Source organism: Lontra canadensis, unplaced genomic scaffold (genome assembly GCF_010015895.1).
Source record: "Lontra canadensis isolate GAN:19392208 unplaced genomic scaffold, GSC_riverotter_1.0 scaffold61, whole genome shotgun sequence".
In the NCBI taxonomy this organism is placed as follows: Eukaryota; Metazoa; Chordata; class Mammalia; order Carnivora; family Mustelidae; genus Lontra; species Lontra canadensis.
Genome location: NW_022631055.1, coordinates 9,980,840 through 10,003,370, shown reverse-complemented (window position 1 = coordinate 10,003,370; position 22,531 = coordinate 9,980,840). Strand labels below are relative to the sequence as shown.

Genomic DNA, 22,531 nt, shown 5'->3' with positions numbered 1-22,531 from the left:
GCGCCCCGCCCATCCCGCGAGCGCAGCCTACACCAGCCCCGCGGGGCTTGCTGGAGGGCGCTCCCCCCATCCCGGCCAATCACCGTTCCCACTTGCGCGGATTGACGGCAGGCGCCCGGGGTCCGCTGCGGGCCAAGGGGCGGAGCCTCCGGCTGCTGACCAGCCAATTGCGGCCTCCCGGAAGTACTGCCGGGGCGCTTTCAAGATAGGCTGCGCGGTGTTGAGGGTTTTTTTGGGGGGGGGGGGGCGGGGGGATGACGTCATGGCTCAGCCCTTAAAGGGGACCTGGGCAGAATCAAGGGGGTGTCTGAGAGTCACTTGTCCAGGAAAACTTCGTTCCCGAGTGGCAGCACCTGTGACCACGCTACTTCGTGAGGCCGGATCCCCGAGGAGGCCGGGTCTGGATATTTTACCCAGAGCGTTTCTTTACTGAGCACGGGGGAGAATCCTTTTCCGTGGAAAAATTTCAGTTCTGTGCTAACTTGGTAGCTGGCGTTAGTCGAACACCTGCTATGTGTTCGCGGAGCCCTTCTACCCGTTTTACATAGATTATATGAAATCCTTGCACTAACCGTCAGGTAGCTGTATTCTTATTCCCATTTTGCAGATGTGGGGACCGAGGGGCCTCACAACTCTGGAACTAGCCCGGGGGGTCTCCAGCCCGCAACAGCTGGGGTCAGCTTGCTGGCAGCCTCCCGCCCCCCCGGGGTCTGCTGCCTCAGCGGTGCAAGGGATCGGGTCCCAAATTCATTTGCCAAACTGAGCCATAGTTATTTGCTTCTCTTTAGAACTTTCCCACTAAACTGTGAAATTAAATTGGGTGAAAGTGAAGCACATTGTACAGAAAAGTGCAGAAATCACATTTCAGTGAATTATTACAATGTGGGCACTCTTGTATAACCGTTACTGAGTTTAAGAACAGAGCATGACCAGTACCCCAGAATCTATCCGCTTCCCTCAGTCGCTGCCCGGCTCATCTTCCGAGGTGACTCCTTTCCTGAATTGTACCACCAAAGGTTAGTTTTGCCTATTTAGGAACTTTATGCAAATGGCATAATAAGTATGCACTCATAAAATGGGCCAGTGTGCAAACATTAAAAATAATGAAGTTTTATGTAATTTCATATGAAACACATCAGGACACAGGGCTAAGTCAAAGCAAAGAAAGCCAGACACAGTGTCCAGAATGTTACATGTGTGAGAGTCTCTAAAGAGTATATGAGGCAAGTTCAGGGCTCCTATGGGAAAGGGACCACTGGTAAATGTGAGTGAATGAAGGGAGAATTCTTTTTTTTACAATATATATATTTTTTGGTATCGAATTGTGGTTTTTAAAAAAATATTTTAAAGATAATAGACTTTATTGCCCAGCAATTACAAGTACTCAAACATGTATTTTTTCTACATAATTTATTGTGAGGTGATCAATGTTAAATAAAAAACTAATTTTCATCATGTGTTTCAATTCATGGCGTTTTGGCCAATTCTTCATTTTTCCTTCCAACTGCATGCCTCTAGGGAATGAATTTTGACCAGGATAGTTTGGGACTTGAATATTCATCAGCAGCTACCTATATGCTCCTTACGTGCAGTTGTGCTCCCCGTGGTTTTATCACAGTCGTCCTGTGAGCAGTTTCTGGAAAACATCAGGATGACCTTCATTCATCTTCACCTCATAGGCTCTGTTGCACCTCGAGGAGCCCAGCGACAGGCCAGCAGATGCTGCTGCCCAGCCCACTTGGCGGACAGTGCCCCATGCACCCTCATCCTTTGGTGGCCTTGTGGAAAAGCGGTATTAAATTGTTTTTAACTTGTTCAGGTATATAATATTTTCCCCTCTTTTTTTTTTTTTATTGTGGGAGAATACACACAATGTAAAATTTTCAGTCTTAACCATCTTTAAGTTGAGTGGTACTAAATACACTCATGATGTTGTGCAACCACTACCATCACCCATCTCCAGAACTCTTTTTATCTTGTAAAACTGCAACTTTGTACTTATTAAACAGTAACTCCCATTTCCTCTCCCCTCAGGCCAGGGCAACCATTGTTCTACTTTGTTTCTATGCATTTGGATACCTAATGGAAGTGGAATCATATAATAGTTACCCTTTTGTGACTAGCTTATTCTATTGGACATGTCCTCAATATTCATCCATGTTGTAGCATGTGACAGGATTTCCTTTCTTTTTAAGGCCGGGTAACATTCTATTGTATGAATATACCACATTTTGCTTATTCATTCATCTTTTGATGGACCTTGGGTTGCTTCCACATCTTAGCTATTGGGAATAACACTGCTATGAACACGGGTATGTAAATGCCTCTTTAAAACTCTTCTTTCAGTTCTTTGGCACATATAGCCACATGTGGGCTTGCTAGATCAAATGGTAATTCTATTTTTACTTTTTTGAGGAACAACCATGCTGTTTTCCATAGCAGCTGCACCATTTTATATTCCTGACAACAGCCCAAGAGGGTTCTAGTTTCTCCACAGTCTCATCAGCACTTGTTATTTTCTGGTTTTGTTTTTGTTTTTGTTTTTAGCAGCCAACATGATGGGTTTAAGATGGTATCTCATCATCATGATTAGCATTGCTGTAATGATTTGTGATGTTGAGCATTTTTTCATGTGCTTATTGGCCATTTATATATCTTCTTTGGAGCAATGTCAATTCAAATCTTTTGTCAACTTCTGAATCAATTATTTGTTGTTGAGTTTTAAGAGCTCTCTAAACATTCTGGATATTAATCCTTTATCAGATATTTGCAAATATTTCCCCCCATTCTGTGGATTGCCTTTTTACTCTGTTAATAGTGTCGTCTGATGCACAATTTTTTTTGCATTTTCAGGAAGCCTAATTTGTCTATCTTTGTTGTTGTTGCCTGTGTCTTTGGTTTCATATCTGAGAAATCATCACCAAATCCAATGTCCTGAAGCTTTTGTCCTGTTTTATTTTTAAAAAATTTTTAAAAAGAGTATTAATTTATTTATTAGAGAGGGAGAGAGAGAGAATGAGTGTGAGCGCTCATTTGCACATGAGCCGGGGGAGGGTCAGAGGGAAAGGCAGACTCCCTGTTGAGGAGAGCCCACCAACGGCTGGATCCCAGGACCCTGGGATCATGACCTGAGCTGAAGGCAGAGGCTTTAACCCACTTGAGCCACCCAGGCACCCCAGGTTTAAGTTCTTATATTTAGGTCTTTTTACCCATTTTGAGTTTTTTGTATGTTGTGTTGGGTAAGAGTCCAGCTTCATTCTTTTGCATGTGGATATTCAGTTTCCCCAGCACCACTTGTTGAAAAGACTGTCCTTTCCGCATTGAATGGTTTTGGCACTCTGGTCAAAAATCATTTGACCATATATGTGAGGGCTTATTTCTGGGCTCTCTATTCTAGTCTGCTGGTCTGTATGTCTGCCTTTAAGATATATTGCTTTTTAAATGAAGTAAAAAAACTGAAGTGAAAAAGTATCTGCATGACAAACAGCCAAGCATTTATGAAAGAAGTGCTTGGGTTCTGCTTGCAAAGAAACTCCATGAACCTGGGCAGCTGGGGCAACAGTGCTGAGGGAGGAGTGCCTGAAAGGGGCCCCCAAAATACATGTTAGCTATACAGCGAACCCAACTACAGGGGCAGGATTATCAATTATTCCCTGAGATAACCACGAAGAGGAAAAGCTCAGAAACCTTACTTTGGACAAGGAAAGGAACAAAAAGAAAGAAACACAGGGAGGGGCAGGAGAGAATCATAAGGTGAGAGAATCCCCCAAACCTGCAAGGCCAGCCACTCCCTCCTTGCTCCTTCTAGCTCCTCTCAGCATCTCCCCCATTTCTTACCCGAATGTTTCTCTAGCTCTTAGAGTCCTTTGAACTTCTCAATGTCAGTATTTTCCTTATACCCACTTTACTAATAAAGTAGCCAATGCAGGTCAGTTCTCAGCACACATGGAAGAACCATCAGATAGGTCTTTGGGGACTTCCTGAGAGACAGACAGAGAGAATGGAATGTTCTATGCCTCATATCACTTCCTCATCCTTTCTACTACAGGCACCCATCTGAGGCCACCAATGATTAGAGAAAAATTAGTGATCAAACAAAACTATTAAGGAAACACTGTCAACTAAATTACTCTGAAAATTGGATGAGTTTTTGCTGTAGCCTGAGTACTTCCCTTGAGTGTTGGATTTCCTTTTAAGATCTTATCTTATTATTACCTTGGGAACCTAGAGTGGAAGATTGGGGTGAACTGAAGAGTCAGATGCCTGGGTGTAATTTGCCATCTTCAAATCAGAACCTTATCATTCTGTTTCATTTTGTATATCTCACAGGTGAAAGCATAGGGTCACCTTGTTATACATTGTATTTTCTTATGCTCTATGAAAATACAAATGACATATAGTAAACTGCAAACTGCATGTATATAAAGAAGGCAGTTTTGTGAGTTTTGACACATGTGAACACACCATGAAACCGTTTTCCCAATCAGGATAATGAAGATATCCATTGCCCTGCAGTTCATCATGCACCTTGGTAATCCCTTCCTTTCCTCCCATTTCCACCCCTTTATCCTTGGACAAGCACTAGCCAGAACTTCCTGTACTATAGATTTATTGTCATTTTCTGGAATTTTCTATTGTATACGATTACACAGGCATAATACAGTATTTATATATTTAAATATGTACAATGAATTGTGATATAGTGACCTTTTAAATTGTATGGAAATGGACTACATAAGTGGACTCATCTGTATGTATTTCTTTTGTTGTCTAACTTCTTTCACTCAGCATATGTATTTTGAGATTGTTTCATATTACTGCATGCAACATGTTTATTACTTTTAAGTGTCTAGTAATTTTAATTATTATTTAACTTAATTTTAATTTTAATTTATTTATTTGACAGAGAGCCAGAGAGCAGAAGCAGGGGGAGCTATAGGCAGAGGGAGAGAGAGAAGCAGGCTTCCTGCTGAGCAAGGAGACTGATGTGGGTCTGGATCCCCTGGGATCATGACCTGAGTCAAAGGCAGACACTTAACTGACTGAGCCACCCAAGTGCCCCTATTTTATTGTATTTTTTTAAGATTTTATTTTATTTTATTTTATTTGACACAGAGGGAGAGAGAGTGAGAGAGCAAAAGGAGGGGGAGCGGCAGGCAGAGGGAGAGGGAGAAGTGAGAAGCAGGCTTCCTAGAGCAGGGAGTCTGATTAGGGGCTTGATCCCAGGACTCTGGAATCATGAATTGAGCTGAAAGCAGATGCTTAACTGACTGAGCCACCCAGGTGTCCCCTGAGCATTTATTCATGTACTCACTTATCATCCATATGTCTTCTTCAGTAAAGTGTCTTCAACTCTCAATCCCGTTTTTAAATTGGTTGTCTATTTATTATTATTATTTTTAAAAAGAGTTTATTTATTTGAGAGAGCACCAGAGAGCTCAAGTGGAGGGGAGAGGCAGAGGCAGGCTCCCTTGGAGCAGGGAGCCCAATGTGGGACTCCATCCCAGGATCCCAGGGTAATGACCTGAGCTGAAGGCGGGGAGGGGCAGAGGGAGAGAGAGATTAAGCAGGCTCCACACCCAGCCTGGAGCCCCGGGTGGGGCTCTATGTCACCACCCTGAGATCATGACCTGAGCTGCAATGAAGAGTCTGAGGCTTAACCGACTGAGCCACCCAGGTGCCCCTCCTTTTTCTTCTCTAATTCATATGCCTTACATTTCTTTTTATTGGCATGAGTGGACCTTTAGAACACTGTTGAATGAAAGTGGTGAGAATGACATTTTTGCACTGATCCTGAGATTAGGGAGACAGCATTTTGCTATGATATATGTTACTTTAGATTTTTTATAGATGTCTTTTATCAAACTGAGAAAAGTACCCTTTATTATTTTTTTAAAAGATTTTATTTATTTATTTGACAGAGAGATTGATCATAAGTAGGCAGAGAGGCAGGCAGAGAGAGAGGGGGAAGCAGGCCCCCTGCTGAGCAGAGAGCAGGAAGCGGGGCTCAATCCCAGGACCCTGAGATTATGACCTCTGCCGGAGGCAAAGGCCCAACCCACTGAGCCACCCAGGCGCCCCAGAGAAAGTTCCCTTTATTTTACATCAATGAGAGTTTTATCTTAAATGGATGTTAGATTTTGTCAAGTGATTTTTCTGCATCTAATGTGATGATCATATGATTTTTCTATTAATGTGATGAATTACAGTTATCTATTTTTGAATGTTCAAGCAAACTTGCATTCCTGGGATAAAACACACTTAGTTGTGGTATGTTACCCTTTGAAATACACTGTTGGATTCAATTTGCTAAAATTTTGTTAAGAATTCTTACGTCGGGCGCCTGGGTGGCTCAGTGGGTTAAAGCCTCTGCCTTCAGCTCGGGTCATGATCCCAGGGTCCTGGGATGGAGCCCCACCTTGGACTCTCTGCTTGGCAGGGAGCCTGCTTCCTCCTCTCTCTCTCTCTCTGCCTGCCTCTCTGCCTACTTGCGATCTCTGTCAAATAAATAAATAAATAAAATCTTAAAAAAAAAAAAGAATTCTTACATCTTTTGGGTGACTGGGTGACTCAGTCAGTTAAGTGTCTTCTTTTGGCTTAGGCCATGATCCTAGGGTCCTGGGATCGAGCCCCACGTTGGGCTCCCTGCTCAGTGGGGATTTCTCTCAAATAAGTAAATAAATCTTTAGAAAAAAGCTTCTTGCATCTTTTGTGAAAGATATGGGCCTGTAGTTTTCTTTTATTATAATATCTTTGTCTGGTTTGGTATCAGGATAATGCTGGTCTCACAGAATGAATTAAGAAGTATTTCCTCAGTTTCAACTTTTCAGAAGTTTGTATAGAGTTGATGGTATTTATGCCTTAAATATTGGTAGAGTTAACCAGTGAAGCCATCTGGACTTTGAGTTTTCTTTGTGGGAAAGTTTCTACCCACAAATTCAGTTTCTTTAATATAGAGCTTTTTCTTTTTTAGAAAGAAAAGCAATTTCTTTTTTGTAGAACTATTTAGGTTATTTATTTTTTCTCTTTTTTAAAAAAGACTTTATTTATTTATCTGACAAAGAGAGACACAGTAAAAGAGTGAACACAAGGAGAGGGAGTGGGAGAGGGAGAAGCAGGCAGCCCTATAAGGGGCTTGATCCCAGGACCCTGGGATCATGACCTGAGCCAAAGGCAGATGCTTAATGACTGACCCACCCAGGTGCCCCTATTTATTTTTCTTGAGCAAGTTCTGTTTGTATCTTTCAAGGACTCTGTGCGTTTTATCTAACTTGTAGAATCTATTGGCAAAATGTTGTTCATAATATAGTGTCATTTTCCTTTATCATCTGTAGTATCTGTAGTGATGTCTACTTTCTCGTTCCTGATATTGGTAATTGTTGTCTTCTGTCTTTTCCCCCTCATCTGTCTGGCAAGAGGTTTATCTATTTTATTGATTTTCTCAAAGAACGAGCTTTTGGTTTCATTTTTTTTCCAGTGTTTTTTTTTTTTTTTTTTTTTTTTTTTTTTGCATTATTAAAAGAACAATAGGGGCACCTGGGTGGCTCAATCAGTTAAGTTCCTGCCTTCAGCTCAGGTCATGATCTCAAGAGTCCTGGGATTGAGCCCCATATTGGGTTCCCTGCTCAGCAAGGAGTCGGTTATCGTTTCCCTCTCCCTCTGCTCCTCCACCCTGTTCATGCTCTCTTTCTCTCCTAAATAAATGAATAAAAAAATCTTTAAAAAAGGTAACAATAATAACAATAAACAAAGAAGAATGTGTGACAGAGACATATGTGGCCTGTGGAGCCCAAAATATTTTGTATTTGGCTTTTTTTTTTTTAAGATTTTATTTATTTATTTGTCAGAGAGAGAGAGAGCGCACAAGTAGGCGAAGTGGCCGGGAGAGGCAGAGAGAGAAGCAGGCTCCCGGCCGAGCAAGGAGCCCAATGTGGGACTTGATCCCAGGACACCGGGATCACGACCTGAGCCGAAGGCAGCGGCCCAACCCACTGAGCCACCCAGGTGCCCTGTATTTGGCTTTTTATAGAAAAAGTTTATTGACTCCTCCTCTAGACCTGGATGACTGCATAATTATAGATGTTTTCCCTTCATGCCTAGATTCTTAACAAATCCACCTGGAAATAAGAGAAATGAGGCAGGAAAAAGTCTAATGATCACTTAAAGGTGAGTGCTATAGTGTGCACTTAGGTTGCAAAACAGCCTGAATTCTCTTCCTCTGGTGATGTGAACCGATGCAAGGGAAGGGAAGGGGTAAATGGGAAAGGAGGTGGTGAAGATTCCGGGAATAGGACTCACTGGGATTCAGCAGTGGCCTGAAGAATGTTAAGGGGACTTATCTGGCCTCTTTTTTCATCAGCAGTAAAATGAATGTGATGCTGGTATAGTCCCCACAGGAACAATGGAGGTGGGCAAGGTGCCCAGACTTGGGGATGTGGGGGAAAACTGAACAGAGAGGATTTGTGCATGGACTGGGTGTGTGGTGAGAGAGAAAAGGAGGAGTCTAGGATGAATCCTGGATTTTGGCCTGAGTGCATGTAGGACGGATTTGTTGCTGAGATGGGGAGAGTAATAGGAGTGGGCAGTGGAAATCAAGATTTAGGTGGTTATGCACCTTGAGTTTGAAGTTAGCCTATTTCCCATTGCCTTGGTTTCTACTAACCTTCAGCATTGTATGGAGACTCCCTGGTAAAAGGCCCCTAGAAGACTCCATTTCCACCTCACACCTAGCCCACACTCAGCCCTTTCCAAGGTTTTGCTCCACTGAAGCTTCACCCATCTCTTTTCTCATGTCTTTTCTACCTCTGGGGATTTTTTTCCCCATCTATCAAGACACATTTTCATGTCCACACATAGGGTAGGTTTATTCTTTCTGGAGATTTTAGACCGTTTTGGACTGCTGTGTTTTTTCACTACAAAGGCAAGTGGCAGAAGTGAGGGAGTCAGTACCTGGAGTTAGTATTTATTTTTCTATTTACTGATAATTTGAAGTTGGACATTTTCTCTTTTGGTTATGCTGAGGGTGTGAGTCTTGTGTTGTTTTATATGTTGGTTTTGTTGTTCTGTGTTTTGTTTTTGTGAAGATTTTTTTTTAAGATTTTATTTATTTATTTGACAGACAGAGATCACAAGAAGGCAGAGAGGCAGGCAGAGAGAGAGAGAGAGAGGAGGAAGCAGGCTCCCTGCTGAGCAGAGAGCCCAATGCGGGGCTTGATCCCAGGACCCCAGGATCACTACCCGAGCTGAAGGCAGAGGCTTTAACCCACTGAGCCACCCAGGTGCCCCTTGTGAAGATATTTTAGAGAAGTAATTTTTATGGGGCTGCCATTACCTAATGTTATGGATTGAATTGTATCCCCTTTCCTAAATTTATGTTGATATCCTCGCCCATGGTACCTAGGAATGTGGCTTTATTTGGGCTATCTTTACAGAGGCAGTCAAGTTAGAATGAAGTTATCAGGGTGGGTCCTAAGCCCGTATGACTTGTATCATTATAAGAAGAGGAAATTTGGACACATATACATGTGGAGGAAAGAGAATGTGAGGATGGAGTGTGAAGACAACTATTTACAAGCCAAGAGGAGAGGCCTCAGTAAGAACCAATCCTGCTGACACCTTGATCTTGAACTTCTAGCCTCCAGAAGTACGAAACAATAGATGTCTATTATTTAAGTGCTCCTTCCCTCATTTTGTTGTGCTTTTTTTATGGCAGTCCCCACAAACTAATGCCTGAGTCACTCAGAATTCTGCTGTATAACTTTTTGTGTAACTTTTTGTCCCCTAAAGACCTCTTTAGTCCCAGACTGCATGTAGTGCATGAGCTTAAAGCCTAAAGGGCAGGGCTGGCTACATAATTTGTGGGATCCAGTGCAAAATAAAAATGCAAGAAAAAATGTGCAGTTAAAGGTGCTGAAATATAAAGACTTTTCCTTTAAAAATAGTTTAATATTGGGACACCTGGGTGGCTCAGTCAGTTAAGTGTCTGCCTTCAGCTCAGGTTATGATCCCAAGGTCCAGGGATCGAGTCTTGGATCAAGTCTTGCTTTGGGCTCCCTGCTCATCAGGGAGCCTACTTCTCTTTCTGCCCACTGTTTCCCCTGCTTGTGCTCTCTCTCTCTCTCTCTGACAAATGAATAAACAAAGTCTTAAAAAAAAGTTCAATATTTATAAAACATAATAGGGGAAGCAGTAATACACATGTGACAACATCAACTTATACTTCTGTTTGTATTTTCAGAGTTATAATCATATATATATATTTTAGATTTTATTTATTTATTTGAGAGAAGGAGTGAGGGAGAGAGCGAGCGTGTGCATGAGTGGGGGATGGGGAGAAGGGAAAGCAGACTCCCTGCTGAACAGGGAGCCTGATGCGGGACTCCATCTCAGGACCCTGGGATCATGACCTGAGCCACAGACAGTTAATCGACTGAGCCACCCAGGTGCCCTAGAGTTAGAATCATACATAATACATATGTAATACAATAAATAACAATACTTTCCTAATGTGATATCTTGATTTAGCATAAGATTTTTTTGGCTACCCTAGCTGATTTATTTACATTTTTGTGTGTGTATGCATGTGTGTGCTTTTATTTATTTATTTATTTATTTATTTATTTTTTAAAGATTTTATTTATTTATTTGACAGACAGAGATCACAAGTAGTCAGAGAGGCAGGCAGGGAGAGAGGGAGAAGCAGGCTCCCCACTGAGCAGAGAGCCTGATGTGGGGCTCGATCCCAGGACCCTGAGATCATGACCTGAGCCGAAGGCAGAGGCTTTAACCCACTGAGCCACCCAGGCGCCCCCGTGTGTGTGCTTTTAAAGTAATCTCCATATCCGACATGGGGCTCAAACTCACAACCCCAAGATCAAGAGTCACATGCTCCACTGACTGAGCCAGCCAGGTGGCCCTCACTTAAGCTGATAAAGTTGATTTTTCTGTCATGTACAACTTAAGAGTCCTGGTTAATATCCTACCATCTTTAGGGTACAGTGCACACAGAATGGAGGAAGGCACTTCAGAGCCAAAGGGAGTGGGTGGAAAGCCTATTTCCTTAGGGTGGCCAGTGGCCCCTGTCCTCAGACACCAGGCCCTCCCCCAATCTCCTGTAGAACCGCCCCCCACCTTGCTTCTTGGTGTGACTTCACAGACCTCTGGGTTCCGCAGTATCCTGGAGCTCGAGGCCATTATGGCTGCAGGATTTCAGGAGATATACAGACAATGGCAAAGAAGAGAGGAGCTGAGACACTCTTCTTTGTTCTCTTCCTGGACTATTGGCAAGGTACAGAGCTCTGCCCTCTCAAAGGTCCTGTCACAAGTGTAGTATGGCAGATACCCAAGTAAGAGACTCACTGTGAACCTAATTAGGCAGGGATAGTGTCCTCCTGCAGGTGGAATGGTGAACACAGGATTTCTCTCCACCTCTACCTTCCTTACCTCCTGAATTTACCACAGGACTTCTTGCTCAGAAGCAGGTAACTTTAACATTTTTCCTGTCTGAAGCTTTCTCAAAAGACCTCTGTGGGAGGGTAGCCCGTAGGCACCAAGCTTATAAAAATTTTCAAACATATACAAAAGTAGAAAGATTAGTATGAACCTCTATGCACTAATTAGGCCAATCTTGTTTCATCTATCCCCTCATATAAACACACACACACACATACACACACAAATGCACACACACATTTTTAAAAATAGCTTTATTGAGATATAATTCACATAACATAAAATTCACCCTTTTAAATAAATAATTCAGTGCTTTTTAGTATATTCACAGAGTTGTGAATCACCATTGCTTAATTTAATTTAATTTATTTTTTAAAAGATTTTATTTAGGGGCGCCTGGGTGGCTCAGTGGGTTAAAGCCTCTGCCTTCGGCTCAGGTCATGATCCCAGGGCCCTGAAATCGAGCCCCGCATTGGGCTCTCTGCTTGGTGGGGAGCCTGCTTCCCTTCCTCTCTCTCTGCCTGCCCCTCTATCTACTTGTGATCTCTGTCAAATAAATAAATAAAATCTTAAAAAAAAGAGAATTTTTTATTTATTTGCCAGAAAGAGAGAGAGAGAGAAAGAGTGAGCACAAGCAGGGAGAGCAGCAGGCAGAGGGAGAAGCAGACACTACGCTGAGCAAAGAGCCCAACGTGGGGCTTGACCCCAGGACCCTGGGATCATGACCTGAGCCGAAGGCAGATGCAGCTGACTGAGCCACCTGGACATCCCAACACTGCTTAATTTTAGAACATTTTCATCACTCCAGAAGTAGTCACACTCACCAGCTTCCATGCCCCATTCCTTCTTTCCCAAGGCCCTAGCAACCACTCACGTGCTGACTGCTCTATAGACTTGTCTCCTCTGGATATTTCGTATATGGACTCACACAGCATGTGATCTTCTGTGACTGGCTTCTTTTGTCTAATAGGTTTAATGGTTCAGTCACACTGTAATCTGTGTTAGTATTTCAATTCTTTCTGTGGCCCAACAATATTCCCTTGCATGCCTATGCCGCAGTTGGGTCATTTCCACCTTTTAGCTATCTGAATAATGCTGTTGTGAATATTTTAGGAACATAGATTTTTCGAAGTGAACACTAGATTTACATCCTCTATTTTAGGGTTTTACTGCGTTTGGAACTACTTTTGATATTTACTAAACTAATTGGCTGATAGCATTCTGGCAAATTCTTATAAAGATACTGGGCCTGTGGAGCAAAGCAAAAAGGACAAGAGGTACATCATACAAATTGTCCATCAGGGGTGACATCAGGAAAAGGGGGGAATGTGACTACTCTTTATCAGGGCACTTTAAAAACCAAAGTGTTTTTGGGAACAAACGTTTTATTGCTTGGGCTTACTTCCACTGCCACTGTATTGATTTTTTTTTTTTTTTAAAGATTTCATTTATTTGACAGACAGAGATCACAAGTAGGCCGAGAGGCAGGCAGAGAGAGAGGGGGGGGGAAGCAGGCTCCCCGCTGAGCAGAGAGCCCAATGCAGAGCTCGATCCCAGGACCTTGAGATGATGACCTGAGCTGAAGGCAGAGGCTTTAACCCACGAGCCACCCAGGCAGGTGCCCCCCCGTCCGTATTGATTCTTAATGATTCACTAATGTCTCAGCAAAAGAGAAGTTTTTATTTCTTTCGTTTACGAAAGAGCCATCAGACCTGGAAGCGATGTCTATGTACTATTAACTACCTCATTGCCAATTTTTGTGTAGAGCTGAAAGCCTCCATGAGCACACATTACCAATGGTTATGCAGATTTTCTGCCAGGAAACCAGGTGAGAATCTGCATTGCCACTGGTTGTAAGAAGTTCAGATTCTTCCAGATACTTTATGAATGCTGGGGCACTCAGTGGGTGGGTGCTATGGCCCTAACAACACTTCATTAGGGGATAGGTGTCTCTTCCTTGGTGGTTTTCTTAATCCCCTGGGGCTGCAGAAAGGACTGGCCTTGACCTGTCACAACATCCATAAAGAGAAAGCCTGAAAATATAGTTAAAAATATGAGTTGCTGTAGTTTTTTTTTAGCACAGTTAATCCATATCCTTGACGTGGCCACGTGAGTGTCGGCAGTTTTGAAATCAGTCCATGGCATCCTAGGGGAGACTGTTGACCCAGTCCTCTTCCGTTTATACCTTCCTTTGTTTATTCCTCAGTGACAACATCGGGAATTTCTTGTGCTTATCAAACAGGTCAGGTAGGCATGGCCTGAGGCCCTCTGAATCCCCTCCAAACATAGACCCTTGTGTGGATTAGTGCAGCGTATGCAGCAGGGTTTTTCCCTGTCCTCCCAAATAAGAAGGCATCCCATTTCCAAGATGGTCAAAGTCATGGCTTGTTGGCATCGTTTCCTATGGAGGGGAAAGTGCTTGTTGAGTGTGTCTATCTGTGTTTGCTCCCCTCCAAAACTGAGCACCGAGCACAACCACACTTGGATCCAGTGTCCCTTCTTGCTGGTCATCGTAGTTCCTAACACCGGTGTGTGATAAGGGGAGAGCACATTTCCGTCCACAGATGACATCAGCAAATTTCATCTCAGCCCCTCCTCACAGGCCTCTTGTGGTTGGCGCCTTTCCTACCAGTCTCAGATGGGAGAACCAAGTCCCTCAGAACTTCACTGCCCGAGATCACAAGGCACTCAGAGGGTGGACTAGAACCCAAGTTCGGTGCTCTTCCTCCTAGAGCAGGTAAAGTGTATGTTGCTTCTCTGGAAACACCATGTAAAAAAGTAGAGATTTAAAAAGATTTCATGTCAGTCCAATGAATGATTTAATCACAGCTAAGGTTTATTTTCTCCACAGGTTCAAACACTGAATTTTCATCAAGTTCAAAAAATATGGATGAAGGTTTGGCTAAAATATTTGGTAAGTACCTCCCTAGTGTGAAGCTACCATACTGGTTGAAAGAGTCTCACCCTTCTCCAGGGTCATCTCTCAGCTAACCCGATGTTTTGATGGGAGGGAAAGTGCTGGCGTTGAGGCTGCAGCATGTTCTTTCAAGTGTCAGAGTCCCAGGAAACCAGCAAAGTATGGAAGATAAACACTTGGCAAGGATTCCGGTCCTCAGAGAGGGCTCCGTGCAGCAGAGCAGGGCTACCACATGGGAATTATTTCAGGTGCTGAGATGGACCCCACCCTAGACCAGCAGCATCACATCTGCCTGATGAGGGACCCGGGAGATTCCTGTAGCAGTGGATGGTGAGGCCTGAGGCTGAGATAAACCTTCTCCCCAGGTTGTCAGCCCTAGCTGAGCCACGAGGATCCCCTGGAGAGATTGTTAAAAAGAGACAAGAGATTGTTAAAAAGAGACAGACAGCCCCTCCTCCCTTCTTTCCCATCTCAGTGATCAAATTCCTTGGTGTGGGATGATCCTGCCCTGGGACTTTTTGCCCAGAGAAAGCTCTCGTCTCTGGTGGTGTGTGTGGGTCAGGGGTAGACACTGAGAGTTACATCTGGTCTGAGAAAGAGCTCTCAGGAGTGTGAGCACTGATGCTTCCCTCTGCGTTAGGACCTGTTGGATGTTCTGATTGCAGAACTATGCCCGCCAGTCTTGCTTGGAAGGGCCATCTCTCTATATGGGACATCTCTACATGCCCAATGTTGGGAATTCTGGGTTTGTCCCTCCTCCACGTGTGCTATTAAAGAGGCTCCAGGGGACCTGCACTGAGTGTCTGGCTGGTTGCATGGTGGGTAGTTACCATGACTGAATGAGTGAAGGGATGCCGATAGCTCTTGCAGCCACCTTACTGTGCTGGGAATTCTCACCCAGGAATCAGACTTTTGTCCTTCTTGCAGAAGCCCCATGTCTCTGAATCCCACCCCACATGTGTGGAAGGGGAGTGAGTGAGTGTGAAGGTGGGTGTCTGGTTTGGGGTTTGTGAGGATTCCATTATACCCCAAAGGCCTATTGACCTGCCCAGCACCGTGTCAGTGTTGGCCTTGGCATTGGGGGGCCATCAATAAACTTTCCAGGTTTTCTCTGAGCAACAATTCAGGATCTTATAGGTCAGCACATCTGTCATGGAAAGGGCTGGTAATGAGAACTCATCATTTTACTAGTAATTCTTTTAGCTGATTTTTGGGTGTTGCTATTGTAAGCACCTATTTTATCAAGTGAGTAGACTACCCACCAATGTAACAACAACCCTTAAAAAAGGACTCAGTATAAATATGATATCAATGGAATTTTGATTATATTCTGTGGCTTAGCAAAGTAAACCTAGAAGGGGAAAAATGAAACCGTTGTCCCCCAGGGAGAAATAGACACGGCCTTTAAAAAAGAAGGAGGGGTGCCTAGGTGGCTCAATCAGTTAAGTGTCCAATTCTTGGTTTTGGCTCAGGTCATGATCTCAAGGTTGTGAGATCAAGCCCCACCTCAGGCTTCATGTTCAGTGGGGAGTCTGCTTGAGATTCTCTTTCTCCCTTTCCCCCCCTCCACTCATGCTCTCTCTCTCTAAATAAACAGATAAAATCTTTTAAAAAATAAAATACAAATAAAAGGAGAAATTAATATATTTCAAAAAATAGAACTATGAAAAAGTACTAACAGTTTTATAAAGGAAGAGTTTTCTGAACTTACAGAATCTGTTATCTATAAGTGCTGAGTCCTTTCTTCCCCTGCCACTAGCCTCCACTCAATTTTTGTAGGTTCAGTTTTCATATACAACATTTTTTTCCCCAAAGATTTTATTTATGTATTTGACAGAGAGAGATCACAAGTAGGTAGAAAGGGGAAGCAGGCTCCCTGCTGAGCAGAGAACACGATGTGGGGCTCGATCCCAGGATCTTGAGATGATGACCTGAGCTGAAGGCAGAGGCTTAACCCACTGAGCCACCCAGGTGCCCCTGCATACAGCATTTGTAAGTGAATTTTGAAACCCTCTGAGGAGAGCCTTGCCCTTTGGCTTTGTCATGTCGTGGCAGTCCTGATGTGACGTGGAATTCTCTGGGTCAGCCCCTCCCTCACTCCTGGGATCTTGGTGGGGACTGTCACCAGTCTGCAGCAGTCCTCCCAAGAATACCTCAAAGACTTTTCATGATGCTTGCAGCTCATTGAATCAGTGTACCTAGTCCCAAGTTTCCTGCATGTCACGTACTGACCCATCAGGGCTGCCGAGATCACGGTGAGCACCAGTGTGTAGGTGAAAGGAGTCGACTGACACCTGACATCTACACACAGGAGTGATTTTTGAGGTGTAAACATCATGGTCAACTGGATTCAGAATTCAGCCTTACCTGGCAGGACACACTCCCTCTTCTCAGTCTGCTTAGCTTAGTGCCTGCCTTCTGACTTTCTTGGGCTGAGTTGGTTTTCCTCTCCTGTCTGCTCTGTCCCTTGTCTAAGTGCTCTGTGCAACTGTGTTACTGTGTTTGCTTGTGTCTGTGTGTACTTCTGCCTCTCCCACATGTCTCGATGGCTCAGGGTTGCAGACCAGGCAGTGTGTTTCCATCTGCTTTGTTTTTGTCTTCTTTAAAATATTTAACCATTCAGTACTGACAATGTATGTCAACTGTTATACAGAGTTTCTTTGTACAATTTGGGTTCCAAATGTTTATTTTGGTCCTGTTATTTGAAGTTGACAGTACGATATGATTCACAGTGATACCACCTTATGTACTCCTCCCCACATTTATTGAGCCATAATTGACATATAACACTGTGTAAGTTTAAGGTGTAAACATGGTGATTTGATACACATTATATAATGCAAAATGAAGAACATCACAGTGTTAACCTAATTACCTCCATCATGCCCTGTGATTATTTCTTCTTTATGCTGAGAACATTTAAGATCTACTATCTTAGCACCTTCCAAGTATGTAATACAGTATCATGAACTATAATCACAGTGTTGTACATTGTATACCCAGAACTTACTCATCTTGTAACTGGGACTTTGTAACGTGATCAATATCTCCCCATTTCCCCCAGCCCTGATCCCTGGCAATCACTATTGTATTTTCTGTTTCTATGAGTTTAGTTTTTTTAGATTTTATATAGAAGTGAGATCATACAGTATTTGTGTTTCTCTGTCTGACTTATTTCATTCAGCATAATGCCCTCAAGGTCTGTTTATGTTGTTGCAAAAGACAGGGTTTCCTTCTTTCTCATGGCTGAATAGTATTATGTAATGTATTATATAAAATTATGTAATATATATCATCACCTTTTCTTTCCATTCATTCATTGATGGACACTTAGATTGCTTTTACATCTTGGTTATTGTGAATAATGCTGAAGTGAACATAGGAATGGAGATAATTTCCTCAAGATCCTGTGTGCAGTTCCTTTGGATGTATACCCACAGGTGGGACTGCTGGGTCATATGGTAGTTCTATTTTTAATTTTTATTTTTTTAATTTTAATTAATTTGTTATGTATGTAATTTATATATAATAAATAATTATATATATATAATTTATTTTTAATTTTAATTGTTCCCTTGGAGCCCATAAAATTTACATTTCTACCAACAGTGCACAAGGGTCCCCTTTCCTTCACATCCTCATGAACACTTATTTCTTGTCCTTTTTTTTTTTAAATTTCTTGTCATTTTGATGACAGCCATTCTCACAGGTATAAGAATGTGGTTTTGATTTGTATTTCCCTGATGATAAGTGATGTTGACACCATTTCAAGTATCTGTTGGCCATTTAAAAAAGCGTTTTATTTATTTATATGACAGAGAGGTCACAAGTAGGCAGAGAGGCAGGCAGAGAAAGAGGGGGAAGCAGGCTCCCTGCTGAGCAAAGAGCCTGATGCAGGGCTCGATCCCAGGAACCTGAGATCATGACCTGAGCCAAAGGCAGAGGGTTAACCCACTGAACCACCCAGGCACCTGGCCATTTTTGTGTCTTCTCTAGAATAATATCTAATTCCTCTGCCCATTTAAAAGTCAGATTGTTTGGTTTTGTGCTATTGAGTTGTATGAATTCTTTATGTATTTTGGATATTAACCCCTTATCAGATAATATGATTTGGAAATATTTTCTTCCGTTCTGTAGGTTGCTTTTCATTTTGTTGATTGTTTCTTTCACTGTACAAAAAAAAAGCTTTGTAGTCTAATGTAGTCCCACTTGTTTATTCTTGCTTTTGTTTCCTGTGCTTTTGATATCATATCCAAAAAATTGTTGCCAAGAACTATAGGAAACAAACTGAATGTTGCTGGAGGGGAGGTGTGGAGGGGGATGGGGTAATTGGGTGTTGGGCATTAAAGAGGGCATTTGAAGTAACAAGCACTAGGTGTTGTATGCAACTGATGAATCATTAAATCCCACCTCTGAAACTAATGATACAGTGTATGTTAATTAAATTGAATTTATGCATTTATTTATTTTTAAAGATTTTATTTATTTACTTATTTGAGAGAGAGAGTGGGTACATGAGTGGGGGAGGGGCGGAAGGAGAAGAGAGAGAATTTCAAGCAGAGATTCTCCCCAACGGAGTGCAGAGCCAGATATGGGGCTTGATCTCACGACTCGGAGATCATGACCTCGGTTGGAATCAAGAGTCAGATAATCAGCAGCTGAGCCACCCAGGCTTCCCTTAATTGAATTTGAATAACAAAATTAAAAAAAAAGACAAATGTCAGGGAACTTTTCTCTTACAATTTCTTCTAGGAGTTTTGTGGCTTCTGTTATTAAGTCATTAATCCATTCTGAGTCATTTTTTGCGAGTGGTGTACTACAGTGGTCCACTTTCACTCTTCTGCCTGTGGTTATTCAGATTTCTCAACACCATTTATCAAAGAGACTCTCTTTTCCCCGTTGAGTATTCTTGGCTCCCGTGTCAAATATGAGCTGACTTTATATGCAAGGTTTATTCTTGGGCTCTCGGTTTTGTTCCATTAGTCTACGTGTCTGTTTTTGTGCCATACGGTTTTTACGCTGTGATTGCTATTGCTTTGTAGTATTGTTTGAAATCAGGAAGTGTGGTGCCTCCAGCTTTGTTACTTTCTCAGGATTCCTTTAGCTATTCCGGATCTTCTGTGGTTCCAAATGAGTTTTAGGGTTTTTTGTTAAATTTCTGTGGAAAATGCCATTGGGATTTTATTTATTTATAGCAAGAACATGAGCGCAGGGTGTAGGGGCAGAGGGAGAGGGAGAGAGAGAATCTTAAGCAGGCTCCACCCAGCTCAGAGCCTGATGGCAGGCAGATGTCACAACGTTGAGATCATGACCTGAGCCAGAATTAAGATTTGGATGCCTAACTGACTGAACCACCCAGGTGCCCCCAATCTCAATTTTTCAGAAATGATTTAGATAGGCCAAAATCTCCTTCCCCAGACAAGGCATTTTAGAGCATAACGTTATATATCCATTGCATTTGTATCATTTATTCACTGAATTCATAGACTAGTTCTGGTGCTTATAGAGTAGATATATCAACCATGGACTGCTGATATTAACATGCCTTTCTCGCTTCACTTGAGATGAAATTCTACAACAAGTGTTTTCCAAAGTTCCATTTGATGAAACAAGAACAGCAGGAAAGTCAATTACAAAGAGAGAAGTGAAAGAAAGCAAGTATATGTCTTCAAAATTATAAGTGCACGTTTATAAAGGTCTATGTATTGTATCGTTTGTACTACCCTATCATTTTAGCATTCTTAACCCAGGTATGTAGGGGCAAAACCAAACTGAGATGTGGAAGAAAAAATTATCTGATATACTCTTTATAACCTTCTACCGACTATGGAGGTCTGTGGCCTAAAGTATAAATAGCACGGTATTGCAGGGTGATCTCTGAAGGTCAGAGTTCACGTGTCAGGCAGGTTCTTTCACTCTGGAGGCTGTTCAGAGGATGCAAACTGGATTTGCAAGTGGTGCTCACTGTCCTTGGTAACACTTGCTGTGAGTAGTGTAAGGACTTTCTAGTCACCAGTACTTTATAGTTCAATGTGCATGAGCGCCCTGGTCACTAGCTTGGGATAGTAAAGCCTTCCCACATTCTTCCCCTTGATCTCCCCACCCTACACTCTAGCCTCTGGAAAATATTTGCACTGAGAGACAGAGCCTATCTCTGTCTTTGGACTGATGCTCAAATGCCAAAGCTGAGGGGAAGAAGCTGGTCTCATATGCAGAAAACATGTACATTAGCATAAATCCCACAAGTGACAGTGAACCCCTTTAAGGTGGACACTGTGTGCATTAGGAAAATGTTTAGATCGAGGAATTGTTTATCAGGATAATCTAGGCATGTATGCTGTGGTAAAATTATAAACCTATTAGTAAACCATTTTTATAGCCAATGGTCCTCCCATTGCATTTTATAAACTATAGATTAAAGTGAATATTTTACTGTGTAATAATGATGGTGTACCCTGCACGATGTTTTTATGTTCCCTTGGCTGACACAATAGGAAGAACACATTTTTGACAAAGTGCTTGAATGACTGAGTATATCTATTCCTCATGATTCACCAATGTTTCATCTCTAGAAAACTGTATTTGTCACTAGTTGGATCAAAGGCGTCATACTTTAAATCTTTGGCATCCACCATGCAGGCTTCCCTACCAATTTTTTTTTTTTTTTTTGTAGAGTTGAAAGCTGTAATGTGTACAAGTTAATGTGCACAGATTACTCAGTGGCTGTGTAGATCATCTGTGATCTACCATATTGATTTGTGATCTGTGATCTACCATATTGAAACCATGTGAAAACTGGTGTTCCTGGTTTTGTGTTAAAAGTTGAGGTTCTGTAGACACTTCATGAATGCTCTGTCACTTATGACAGGTGACTGCTGCTGTGACCCTGAAACTTCTTCATTAGGGCATAAGTTTCTCCTCCCTGCTGGTTGTGCCTACTCACCTAGGGCCAGAGAAAAGGCCTGGCCTTGACCTAGAATCAAGAAAATGTGTTCGGACACATAGGTATCACAATGTCCATAAAGAATATCCTGAAAATATAGTTCAAAATATGAGTTACTACAGTTTTTTAGCACAGTTAATCCATATCCTTGATGCGGCCACCTGAGTGTCAGCAGAGTCTTGAAATCAGTCTATGGCATCCTAGGGGAGACTGTTGACCCAGTCCTTCCTTTGTTTATTCCTCAGTGACAACATGGGGAATTCCTTGTGCTTATCAAACAGGTCAGGTAGGCGTGGCCTGAGGCCCTCTGAATCCCCTCCAAACATAGACCCTTGTGTGGATTAGTGCAGCGTAAGCAGCAGGGTTGTTCCCTGTCCTCCCAAATAAGAAGGCATCCCATTTCCAAGATGGTCAAAGTCATGGCTTGTTGGCATCGTTTCCTATGGAGGGGAAAGTGCTTGTTGAGTGTGTCTATCTGTGTTTGCTCCCCTCCAAAACTGAGCACCGAGCACAACCATGCTTGGATCCAGTGTCCCTTCTTGCTGGTCATCGTAGTTCCTAACACTGGTGTGTGATAAGGGGAGAGCACGTTTCCATCCACAGATGACATCAGCAAATTTCATCTCAGCCCCTCCCCACAGGCCTCTTCCCACCAGTCTCAGATGGGAGAACCAAGTCCCTCAGAACTTCACTGCCCGAGATCATAAGGCACTCAGAGGGTGGACTAGAACCCAAGTTCGGTGCTCTTCCTCCTAGAGCAGGTAAAGTGTGTGATGCTTCTCTGGAAACACCATGTAAAAAAGTAGAGATTTAAAAAGATTTCATGTCAGTCCAATGAATGATTTAATCACAGCTAAGGTTTGTTTCCCCATAGGTTATCCTCAAAAAAAGAGCTTGAAAAATAGTGAATTTGTATCAAGTTCAAATAAACGAGAAGAACATTTTTCTAAACTATTTGGTAAGTGATCTCCTCATGTGAAGCCATCAGGCTATATTTGAAGAGTCTCACCCCTCTCCAGGGTCATCTCTCAGCTAACCCGATGTTTTGATGGGAGGGAAAGTGCTGGCGTTGAGGCTGCAGCAAGTTCTTTCAAGTGTCAGAGTCCCAGGAAATTAGGAAAGTATGGAAGGTAAACACTTGGCAAGGATTCTGGTCCTCAGAGAGGGCTCCGTGCAGCAGAGCAGGGCTACCACATGGGAATTATTTCAGGTGCTGAGCC

The 22,531-nt window shown here is 42.6% G+C and overlaps 1 protein-coding gene across 5 annotated transcripts in view; it reads left to right on the top strand.

Moving 5' to 3' along the window:
- The first annotated feature begins 11,194 nt into the window (after nucleotides 1-11,194).
- The window catches only part of CUNH2orf92 (chromosome unknown C2orf92 homolog), a 30,711-nt gene continuing 19,374 nt past the window's right edge, over nucleotides 11,195-22,531 (top strand). The window contains exons 1-6 of one of the 5 annotated variants that reach the window (XM_032877897.1): nucleotides 11,195-11,287; nucleotides 14,041-14,188; nucleotides 14,303-14,365; nucleotides 19,933-20,022; nucleotides 21,953-22,072; nucleotides 22,186-22,269. In XM_032877897.1, coding sequence (XP_032733788.1) covers nucleotides 11,195-11,287; nucleotides 14,041-14,188; nucleotides 14,303-14,365; nucleotides 19,933-20,022; nucleotides 21,953-22,072; nucleotides 22,186-22,269 — 598 coding nt within the window. Of the gene's footprint in view, nucleotides 11,481-14,040; nucleotides 14,189-14,302; nucleotides 14,366-19,932; nucleotides 20,023-21,952; nucleotides 22,073-22,185; nucleotides 22,270-22,531 lie in introns of all 5 variants that reach the window. The other 4 variants (XM_032877898.1, XM_032877901.1, XM_032877900.1 and 1 more) reach the window with 4 other exon arrangements.